The 12,388-nt window shown below is 37.9% G+C and overlaps 1 protein-coding gene across 1 annotated transcript; it reads right to left on the bottom strand.

The window, feature by feature from the left end:
- Positions 1-2,904, bottom strand: LOC147360454 (defensin beta 118-like). Its single transcript, XM_086332588.1, has 2 exons — positions 2,853-2,904; positions 1-311 (listed from the first exon to the last, which is right to left on the bottom strand). The coding sequence occupies exons 1-2, from the start codon at positions 2,902-2,904 to the stop codon at positions 79-81; spliced, it is 285 nt and encodes a 94-aa protein (XP_086188714.1). The 3' UTR covers positions 1-78.
- Between the last annotated feature and the right edge of the window lie 9,484 nt (positions 2,905-12,388).

Genomic DNA, 12,388 nt, shown 5'->3' on the forward strand with positions numbered 1-12,388 from the left:
TAATGGACTCATGTAAAAGAGACTGAAGTTAACAATCCCTGGTCTGAGAAGTCCCCAGTTTATTCTACTTTCTGCTTTCTATTGGAAGATTACTGGTATTTGCTCCAAAAGAGCATTACTTTTCATCTTATCAGTAAAAGTTTGATACTTTCTGGCAGTTGCTTGAGTTGGTCTGTGTGGTTGAGAATCTGTTTTGCTTGGAACACAGCAATAGTCACCATTTCTACATGGCTTTTTAACCTGTTCACCAGATTTGCAGTCTTTCCTGCAGTGTCCTTTAATGATCCAACAAGATTTTCGGCCCCTGCAGACTAAAAAGAGTGAAAAAAGGGCAATTATCTCCAGATACTGAGGAAGATAGTCATAACAGTTAGAGCAACCATGTCTGTAAGCTTCATAATAACCCTGTCTATTAAAGGAGATTCTGTAAGCAAAGCAAGGTACTGTACATGCTATATTTCTGTTTTTTTTCTTTTTAAAGACTTTTTATATTATATTGGAGTATAGTTGATTTACTATCCATTTTACACATGATAGTGTATATGTGTTGATGCTATTTTCTCAATTTGTCCACCCTCTCCTTCCCCCTCTTTGTCTACAAGACCGTTCTCTACATCTGCGTCTCCATTTTGTCCCTGCAAATAGGTTTGTCAGTACTATTTTTCTGAATTCCACATGTATGTGTTAATATATGATATTTGCTTTGATCTTTCTGATTTATTTCACTCTGTGTAAGAGGCTCTAGGTTCATCCACCTCACTACAACTGACTCAAATTTGTTACTTTTTATGGTTGAGTAATATTCCATTGTATAATATGTATCACATATTCTTTATCCATCCATCTGTTGATGGACATCGACATGTCCTAGCTACTGTAAATAGTGCTGCAATGAATATTGGGGAGTACATGTGTCTTTTTCAATTATGGTTTTCTCAGAGTATATGCCCAGTAGTGGGTTTACTGGATCATATGTTAGAGATTTATTCCTAGTTTTTTAAGGAATCTCCATACTGTTCTCAAAAAGGCTGTATTTGTTTACATTCCCACCAACAGTGCAGGAGGGTTCCTTGTTCTCCACACCCTTTCCAGTATTTATTCTTTGTAGAGTTTTTGATGATGGTCATTTTGACTGATGTGAGGTGATATCTCATTGTAGTTTTGATTTACATTTATCTAATAATAAGCAATGTTGAGCATCTTTTCATGTGTTTATTGGCTCGAGCATCTTTTCTGACCACAACTGTGCAGGCATGCTCAGTCTCTCGGTCATGTCCAACTCTTTGCAACCCTATGGACTGTAGTATCCCAGGCTCCTCTGTCCATGAGATTTTCCAGGCAAGAATACTGGAGTCAGTTGCCATGCTCTCCTCCAGGGGATCTTCCCAACCCAGGGACTGAACCCACATCTCCTGTGCCTCCTGCATTGCAGGCAGATTCTTTACCACTGAGCCACCAGGGAAGTCTGACCACAATTGTATGAAACTAGAAATCAATCAGAGAAAGAAAAGCAGAAAAGAATGATCACATGGAGACTAACCAACATGCTATTAAAAAAACAATGGGTCAAAAATGAAATCAAAGAAGAAACCAGAAAATACGTGGAGACAAATGAAAATGAAAATAGAACCTTTCCTAAAAGGTTCCCTAAGAGGAAATTCCCTAAGAGGAAGTTCCTTCCTAATAGGGAAGTTCATAGTGGTGCAGGCTTAATAAGATTTAGGAAAAATCTCAAATAAACAACCTAAACTATTACCTAAAAAATTAGAAAAAGAAGAACAGACAAAAACATACCCCATCAAAGGAAGAACATAAAGATCAATGAGGAAGTAAAATGGAGATTAAAATCAACAGACAAGATCAATTAAATTAAGAGCTTGTTTTTATTCTACCTAGCAAGTTAACCTCTAGGAACTTATTTAGAAACTTTTGTCTAAGTAAGTAAAAATATATGTGCAAGAAGTCAGTTGCAGTTTTGTTAGTCTTATCAAAGATTTGGGGGAAAAAAAATCACATTTTACCCTTTGGAGGGGTTGGATGTACAAATTATGATTTCTTCATGAGATGGACTAAGAGACTTCTAGGAGCAATCAGGTCAATTTTTATGTGCTGACAAGAAAGACATTCACCTTATACTGTTGAAAAAAAATTTTTAGAGCAATATATAGCTACTTTTTTTGGCTAAGAAAGAACTATAGGCACATACATATTTATATAAATTTATAAATGTACAGAAAAAAGGTTACAAATATCAGACAGATGAAGTAAATGGTACCTTGCTTAAAAATTATTCAGACCTTCATAAACAAGAGTTTAAAGTTCTGGCCATGTGTTTGTGTAATCTCATTATAAATCATTAACAAAATTATAGACTTTAGTAGTTGGAAAGGAGCAGAAAGGACCTGTGCTCACTTCCACATGACTGCTCCATTATTATCATCCCAGGCTTTCACATGAAGGGATAATAGAACTTAATGTCTAAGATACGCTCCAGGACCCATGATCTGGCAGAGAATGTAAAGACAGCTGAAACCAGACAGCTGCTCAGTCGGGCCCTTGGGACATTGATTGGTGCAAAGTATCAAAGTCAATTTTGCCTGCGAAGGTTACACCTGAGTACCGAAGGACTATGTGGTACCACCCAACCCTTTTCCATGGCTCTGGGGATTCTGGCCAAACACATATTCTTAATATGGAACCTCAGGCTTGTCCTGGGAAAGGTAAATTCTGATAAGGTCAAGCAGATTTCAGAAGCCTCTGAAAACCCTGTCTGAATGGACAGAAAGATATTATCCTTTTCATGGGCAGTTCCCCACCCTAGTGCTCTTTTCCTTCTTTCCTGTTCTGGTTACCTGGCAACATCTGGAACAGGATCAGAAAGACAGTAAGGAGCAAGAATTTCATGGTCTTTGAGAAAGAAGTGTCAGATCCAAGAGTCCAGAACTTCTCGGATGGAGCTCTGGATTCAGATTTTTATTTGCCTCCATGGGGCGGGGCTCAGGAGGCTGGGGCACTGGCAGTGAAACAAGAGGCATAAAGGAACATGGATACTTTAGTCAGTAGCACTAACTGATTACTTACAACTCAGAACCTTATCCTAGGCACTCTGAGGGAAGGCAGAAGAACAGAAGAAAAAGCTAAAATATCATGGCAGTATATAACAAGAGGATTCACACACTAGGAAGTCTTCCTTGCCCCCGTCTCACCCCGCTCATTGGAGTGTTATAGTCTCTGTTCCTAGACCCTCCTCCACTATCCAGGTCCTCATCACACTGCATTAAACCAACTGAAAAATGCATTGTGGGCAGAAACTGACTCTACTGCATTCCCAGGGCCAGGGTCTTAGATTAAGAGGGACACAGAAAACAATGGTTTAATGAAGTAAGTAAACACATTTTTAGTACAAATTATAACATCCTAAAGACTCTTACAATTAGGATCTTTGGAATCAAGTAGTCAGAATTATTTATTTTATCCATGGAACACTGAGGTCAAAACAGGAGTTGCAGAGAGGACTCTTCCAACTGTATATCAGGCCCCCTTCCAGAGGGCCTGATATGATCAGAAATTCACTCTTCTCAGGGTGGACGAGGGCTTCTCTGGTGGCTTAGATGGTAAAGAGTTTGCCTGCAATGCAGGAGACCCAGTTTGATCCCTGGGTCAGGAAGAAGGAAATGCCAACCCACTCCAGTATTCTTACCTGGAAAATCCCATGGACTGAGGAGCTTGGCAGGCTATACCTCATGGGGTTGCAAAGAGACAGACACGACTGAGGGACTAACACATACGGACACACAGAGTGGATGAAGTGTAATGACGACACTGCTTGTGACATGGGCATCCTGGGAAAGCACAGAAACTTCCCTGAATACTTTGACCTAAAGTTCTGGCTTTGGACCCAGCTGACATACTGGATCCAGCTCAATCGTGTCTTTCTTAGGCTTTATTTTTGCCCTGTGCCAGCCCTTGGAGAAACAGTCATATAACTTTATGACCACATGCCTGCTTGGCCACGGAAGTTCTAATAAATCTTCATAGGAAGTGTCTAATATTCTTGTTCTGAATGTTCCAGGTGGTTTATTTCTTTTGGTTATTATTATTATTATTTTTGTAGTTTATTGCTGGTCTCAATGGATCATGGTCAGAAACCAGGGCCTGCTATTCTTTAATTTGGGGACTGTTGTAAAGGTTTCCTTTTGCTAATGAACTGGGGGTTTAGGGGGTATAATCTAGGACCATGTTCCCTACTAAATTAAGTTTTTGCTCTCTTAATCAATTTCCAATATTCTTACTTATTTCTACTTACATGAACTGTGAAAGACTCAGATAATTGCAGTAAAATCCCCCAAGTATGATTAAGCATTTAATCAAATTCTTTTTATATTAAATTTAACACTAAAATTCATTTTGTTGCTTTATTTTATGGCGTCAGTCATTACAGCTTCTCTGTAGATTGTGACATTTCCCTTTCAGACTATTTTACTTCATCTTGCCCTTGAGTTACACTTTAATTTTTGTGTTAACATAGAAATTGCACTCTGTGAATCTGATTCAAAGTTGAAGTTCCTTCAAAAGTTCATAAAAATTGTTGTACCCGCATGCTGCAGCTACTGAGCCTGTGGGCTGCAAATACTGAATCCTGCCTCCCTAGAGCCTAGGCTTCACAGCAAGAGAAGCCATAGCAATGAGAAGCCTGTGCACCATAATGCAGAGTAGCCCCGGCTCCCGCAACTAGAGAAAGCCATGTCAGAGCAACGAAGACTCAGAGCAGCAAAAGAAAAAAGTTATTGTATTGCATTCCCGGTTTCCAGAATTGCAGATATTAGTTTGATATTAAGATCAAATGTTAGTTTGAGAGTCTAATGTTAGCTTGATACTCTTTTGTTTGTTGGAACTTGTATCTTTTGCCTAGATCTCCTAATAATGCCTTTCTGTCCTGGGAATTTTTTGTTGTTCTACCATTTTGTATCTAGATAAATGTTTTCTCTCATGGATATGCCTGGGATTTGGTGAATCCATTCAATGTAAAAATTCATATTTCTCTTCAGTTTTGAGAAATTTCTAATTATAACAATTATAACTTGTACGTGTCCTCCTTCTAATTCTTGAGCTCATTATTTGGAGAGGTACTTTTCCCTTTTGGAGTGTGTAGCAGAAGTCTTTTCATGAAAGCGTGAGGAAAGTGCAGGAAGCATCCCCCAGCTAACAATGTTCATTTCAGCGTATTTTGTTTTGCACTGTGAAATATTTCTTCTATTTCATCATACAGATCACCAATTCAGTTCTTGTGACCATTCTTGACTTACTTTAATACAATTTTAAATCGATCATATTGCTTTGAGTTCTAGAGGGTTCTTTTTGTGTTCCATTTTTATTTCCTTGAAAGTCTTCATTATGTCAAAAAATCAAAATTTCACCTGATTCTTCTATTAGTTTCGCTTCAAAGAGAATGTTGTAGAAGTAAACTGTTTTTTGTCTGTACAGCATGTCCCTCTGATGAACTGCCTCCCTTGGACTCGCTAACCACAAAACCATAACCCAATAACTGGTGAATTGATCTTCTGAGTGGAACTAGGATCTTAAGCAAAGAGAACACTGGCGCTAGAGATCACATGCCCTTACCCTAGCGGGACTACGAAACAAAACTGTGATCTTCCCAGCTGCAGAGAGAGAGAGGTATTTTCTCACCTTGTCTCATATGGTAGGAAATTACTCAAATATAAGTCAATGCAGATTTCAGGCATCTAAAACAGATGAATGACCATACTGCCCCTCATGTAATAAATGTCAGAGTCAGATTCAGACCCAGCTCTGTTTGGTTTCGGTCTTAATCCCTACAGTATTCTTGCTGTGAAACACTCGTTCTTTTAAAAAGAGAATATCCTCTGTGCTGTGCAGAAACCTTTTAGTTTAATGTAGTCCCATTTCCTTATTTTTGCTTTTGTTGCCTATATCTTTGGGGTCAATTCCAAAAAATCTTTCTCAACACCAATGTCAAGGAGTTTCCCCCCCATGTTCTTTTTTTAGGAGTTTTATGTTTTCAGATTATACATTTGAGTCTTTAATCCATTTTGAGTTAATTTTTTGAGTGGTGTAAGATAGGGTGTAGTTGCATTCTTTTGCAAGTGAATATCCAAATTTCCCAGCACCATTTATTGAAGAGTCTGTATTTTCACCATTGGCTCTTCTTGCCTCCCTGTTCAATATTAGTTGACTGTATATGCAAAGGTTTATTTCTGGACTTTTGATTCTGTTCCGTTGGTTTATGCATCTGTTTTTATGCCAATGCAAGTAGTTGTAAGAGACACAGATTCAATCTCTGGGTCAGGAAGGAGGGCATGGCAACGCACTCCACTCCAGTATTCTTCCCTGGAGAATCCCATGGACAGAGGAGCCTGGCAGGCTACAGTCCACAGGGTTGCACAGAGTCAGACACGACTGAAATGATAGCACGCACACATGCATGCACGTCACATTGATTGATTTGTGTATATTGAAGAATCCTTGTATCCCTGGAACAAACCCGAGTTGATCATGGTGTGTGATCTTTTTAATGTGTTGTTGAATTCAGCTTGCTAGAATTTTGTTGAGGATTTTTGTATCTATATTCATCCAAGATTGGAGAAGGGAATGGCTACCCACTTCAGTATTCCTTCCTGGAGAATTCCATGGACAGAGGAGCCTGGTTGGCCTCAGTCCTCGGGGTTGCAAAGAGTCAGACATGACTGAGTGACTAAGCTTCACTTTCATAAGCTGTCTAAAGAGAGGTAAGATTTATTTCCACTTGGGTCTTACAAACACTGTAAAGAACCATTTCCCAAGAATCTATAAAGTCACTGGAAAGTTTTTTAAAATGTTGTAATTGTTGCTGATTGTGGGTTTATGACTTTTGCCCCACGTTTGTTTGTGGCATATAGGTAGAGTTTTACGTGAGAAGCCATCAACAATGGCCTTAGAGAAGGATTCCCTGTTTCTGTTCTCCTGCAGTGAATGTTTGTAAGTTTGAGCACGGATTAGTGTTGCATTTTATTTTCCTCCAAGCAAATAAGTTTTCTTACTTTGTGAGACTACACCTCTACTGTTGGGAAACAAAGGTTGGAGTATGGACCATCCCAGCAATGAAGCCCTCAACCTGAAATGTCGCCTGTCCTCAGTATTAGGGAACTGCTGCCCTCTAGAGGCCAAGTTTTAATTCACAGGAAGCTCAAAGCAGAAAGTGAAGAACTAAAGAGCCTCTTGATGAAAGTGAAAGAGGAGAGTAAAAAAGTTGGCTTAAAACTCAGCATTCAGAAAACTAAGATCATGCATCTGGTCCCATCACTTTATGGCAAATAGATGGGGAAACAATGGAAACAGTGACAGAGTTAATTTTGGGGGGCTCCAAAATCACTGCAGATAGTGACTGCTGCTGCTTCTAAGTCACTTCAGTCGTGTCCGACTCTGTGCGACCCCATAGACGGCAGCCCACCGGGATTCTCCAGGCAAGAACACTGGAGTGGGTTGCCATTTCCTTCTCCAATGCATGAAAGGGAAAAGTGAAAGTGAAGTCGCTCAGTTGTGTCCGACTCTTAGTGACCCCATGGACTGCAGCCTACCAGGCTCCTCCATCCACAGGATTCTCCAGGCAAGAGTACTGGAGTGGGGTGCCATTGACTACAGCCATGAAATTAAAAGATGCTTGCTCCTTGGAAGAAAAGTTATGACCAACCTAGACAGCATATTAAAAAGCAGAGACATTACTTTATCAACAAAGGTCCGTCTACTCAAGGCTATAATTTTTCTAGTAGTCATGTATGGATGTGAGAGTTGGACTGTAAAGAAAGCTGAGCGCCGAAGAATTGATGCTTTTGAACTGTGGTGTTGGAGAAGACTCTTGAGAGTCCCTTGGACTGCAAGGAGATCCAACCAGTCCATCCTAAAGGAGATCAGTCCTGAATGTTCATTGGAAGGACTGATGTTGAAGCTGAAACTCCAATACTCTGGCCACCTGATGCGAAGAACTGACTCATTTGAAAAGACCCTGATGCTGGGAAAGATTGAGGGTGGGAGGTGAAGGGGATGACAGAAGATGAGATGGTTGGATGACATCACCAACTCAATGGACATGAGTTTGAGTAAACTCCGGGAGTTGGTGATGGACAGGGAGGCCTGATGTGCTGCAGTCCATGGGGTCGCAAAGAGCTGGACATGACTGAGCGACTGAACTGAACTGAAGCTCAAAGCAGCTTTGTGCGTTTTTTCTTCTGAATAGATGTTCATTTTTTCCCCTTTTCCTTGAAAAATAGGAGTTGCTCTACAACATCCAGCTTGCCAATAATTTATATCTTCTTCTGTTGTTCGTGAGATTTTTTTCCCCCATATGTGAGATGATGTGAATTGAGAGACCAGGAGTGGAGAATCCAATAAGATTCTTTAATTTTAGAGTCTTTCTGATACTTTCTGACGCTACCTCAGTATGCACAGTTGTAGAAGCCACATATATTTAAATGCTGACGTAGATATGATATGACTGAGAAAAGAAGGAAGTTTCCTTTAAGATGTTAGACATTAGACAAGTGAGGTTGCCCAAGGAAGTTATTGGAAAGGGTATAAAGGTTTTTGTTAACACTGGGGAGGAAAAATCTATTGTGTTAAATCTGCTAGCACTTCAAGATAAAGCTCTCCAGCCTAGGAGAAAGTGGCAAGTGCTTGAGGAACTGAGACATCAGTTAAACCTGTAACATGTGGGTATACATTAAGTACATTAAATACTTACGAAATCTATCTTTGAGGACTGAATCTCATAATGGATTTCTTCTTGAAAATGTTCTTTGCAAGTGAAGAAATTAAATCATTGAGTTGTTTAAAATATTTTGGCCAAGAAGGATAATATACTGTTTCAGGAATAAATTAAAAAAAAAAAAACAAATAAAAATGTATGAAGAAATGTGCAAAATCACAAAGTTCTTAAAAATGATTTAAATGGTTTTCTTGTGTTCTAATATAAATACTTTCACTTAACTATGTTTTTGGATGAGAAAAGGGGAAATCTAATTTTAGTTAAATGATCTAAGTGTTCCTGCTGAGTACAATATTAGGAACAAAAGATATGCAAATTGACTTTAGCCTAATAATGAGTAACCATAAAAAGGCATTATGAAACCTTCTGTAAAGTTTTTTTTTTTTTTAGTTTAGCTAAAGAGTCTTTTTTCCAAGAGATTCTAATCTCATTCAAAGCAAAAAATTACATCAATTCAAAATAACATTGGGAATACTTTGAATTATCCACAAAGTACAGTAGTATAATATCTTGCAATAAATCCAACACAGCCAAGGATATTTTGTAACGTGGAGAGTTTTGCTGTTTTCAGCTGAAATCAGTTGAAGTAGCTTGCCTATGTTTAGGAACTATGCTGTGAGAAAAATATCTATTATATTTGTATAAAGAAATCATAAACAATTTGCTTCCCTCCTCCCTCAGCATTACAAGATTCACCATCTGTAAAGTTTTTAACACTGCTTAGTTAAGAAAGAGATTTTTATAGTTACATCCAGTTCCCATCAATACTCCCAAGCCAGGAAAATATTTTTATTTTTTGATAAGTTTTGGTTTAAAAGAACTCAATACTTATTCTCTCTGAATTGTTTCAGTGGGAAATGAAAATACAAAAATGAAATTTTTAGTTTATCTAAGACTTTTTATTATTTTGCTAAATACCTAAATTCCTTATACTTTGTAGATCAGTTTTTATTAATTATAATAACATTTAAAGATATGAAATGTAAACCTAGGTCTTCAATTAAATAAGTCATAGACAGTAAAGAATCTGCCCAAAATGTGGGAGACCTGGGTTTGATCCCTGGATGAAGAAGATTCCCTGGAGAAGGAAATGGCTACCCACTCCAGTATTCTCGCCTTGAGAAGTCCCTGGACAGAGGAACCTGTGGGCTATAGTCCATGGGATCGCAAAGAGTCGGACATGACTGAGTGACTAATACTTACTTACTCATTTAAGCATATAGTGTTTATAAATTTGTCTTTTGTAAACTTAAGATAACATTCCATTTATGTGGATTGATAGTTTCACCACTTACAGCATCTGGGTATAGTTTATGATGTCCTTATTCCTTTGTCAAATTATGAACTATGATTTAAAGTTAACTTAAATATGTTTCCTGAAATCTGTTATTGAATTAGGATCTTTAGAATTATGGCAATTTATCTTGATACTTAAAAAAAAGTTAACATTTGGAGAGAGAGGAAATAGAGTCTATAGTTACCACACAGTTCTAATCTTTTAAAACTTATGTATTTTTACTGATATAAATAAATTTGTTCTTCAAACCATTCAAGTTGGGGTGGATATCATAATCAAAGTATTATATACATTGTTGTAAAATATACTTGATAAGATAGTTTGTTTTAACATTAGAGTACACATTGTCATGCAATGCATTGTTTGGTTAGGTATATACTGTATATCTACACATAAGTATATATTAAGGTATATTAAAACTAATGAAAAAAGACATTTGAATTCAATAAAGGAGGAAGACTGGTAGACTTGAGAAGAGAAAGTTGAACTCCACATCCATAGTCTATTCTGAATATGAGTTAGCAAATTTTGCTACCTGGGTGTTTTGTATAGGTGACAGCCTTTCTCCCTTCATCAAATGTGTTTTCTCTGATTTCAAAAGAGCAATGACTCATTATGATTCAGAGCATCTTATGACTTAGACAATTGTAAAAATAATAAAGTGTCCCTCACTTCTGGTGAAGTTGAAATTTCCAAAGATCCTTCTCTTAAAAACCTGTGCTTTTAGGTTCAACTAACAAACCTCCTGTGACGGTGCTCACAGGTATTACCCTCGCCCAAATCAGGACTCAATTCAGACCTTCAGAAACTGACAGGCATCTTTTGTATGCACATCAGCTTTGGTATTTATAAGTAACTAACTGCTTGTTTGCACCAAAGATTTACTCTCTCACTTTGCTTATGTAATCTATAACATGATACACACAGAGAAAGAATATCTTAGCATTTAGTCTTGATTAGTATGTTTCAGATTTCTTTCAGAATTGCTCAACTGTATTGTATATTTATTTTATTTAAAACATGGTTAATTTTATAGTTTTCAGGTAAAGAAAGCAGTTCATACTTACATTTGAAGTGAAAGTCTCTCAGTCATGTCTGACTCAGTGACCCCAGGCTCCTCTGTCCATGGAATTATCCAGGCCAGAATACTGGAGTGGGTAGCCATTCCCTTCTCCAGGGGATCTTCCGAACCCAGGGATCAAACCTATGTCTTCTGCATTGCAGGTGGATTCTTTACCGTCTGCAGCACCAGGGGAGCCCCTACATTTGAAGGCCTATTGTTAATATTTAGACAGATTTTTAAAAATATATACATGAAGTGTGGCCCAGATAAACATTAAAAGCCTCTTTATTAGAATAGCTTTCTATTTTCCCTTTAATCAATCAATCAATCAATCAATTTTATTGAGGTATAATTGACATATAACCTTACCTTGTGTATGGCAGCTTCTTTCCATAGCGGGTAAGGCCAGAGAGAGACTCAGCTGTTGGCAGCCAACACTCTTGGAAGCTAGGGGAATTATGGCTTCAGTCTTGATGGGGATTCTAGATGGTGCAACAGAGTATACACCAAGAGATGTATGCTTTGAGATCTTTCTGGACACCTCTGCATGTTGACCAGTTAAATCAAAAAAGCTGTGGGTAACCAGAGTTGCTAGACTTGTGCTGTCCAGGAGCCTGAAAGAAGACTAAGAGGAGAAATTGATTCTCAAAGATTAAACTCTATTTTCTTTTCAAAGGCAAACAGTAATTTATTAGGTAATAATTTATTGGCTGGACTGAGGTATCAGTCTTGCAGGTAAGAGTTAGCTTTGAAGCCTTAATTTATACATTCTTACTCAAAATGGGTTTCTTGAAGGGGAATTGAGGCTTGCCACTCATTGATTTCTTGTACAAATTCATGTATAAATGATAGATAGCAATGACTCTTATCATTTGGTTAAGAGACAATTAAGACATTTTCAGAAACGTTTGAGTGTATAAAAGGGAAAGTGGAGGAGGAAAAGAAGTGTAAGGGAGCCTGAGTGAGGATATCTGGAAGTCTGGTAAAAGGAAAGTATATACAGAGGGCAATCCCTTAAAAAAACAAACAGAAAAAGGACCCAATACTTGAAGGATGGTAATGGTACTGGAAGAAACACTTTCTATTAAGCAATGACATTTATGGAATGTTGCATTATTTGCAACCTTAACTAATAGGTAACAAATGTTTTCACATGGATTCCAATACATTCTAGAAAAAGAAGGCCTGTAAAAAGATGCTAAGGCATTTACTGCAAATTCAAGGCTAGGGTAAATTTTGCGGCAACAGA

Source organism: Bos grunniens, chromosome 13 (assembly GCF_055505025.1).
Source record: "Bos grunniens cultivar Pamir isolate PY7600 chromosome 13, Bosgru_T2T1.0, whole genome shotgun sequence".
Lineage (NCBI taxonomy): Eukaryota > Metazoa > Chordata > Mammalia > Artiodactyla > Bovidae > Bos > Bos grunniens.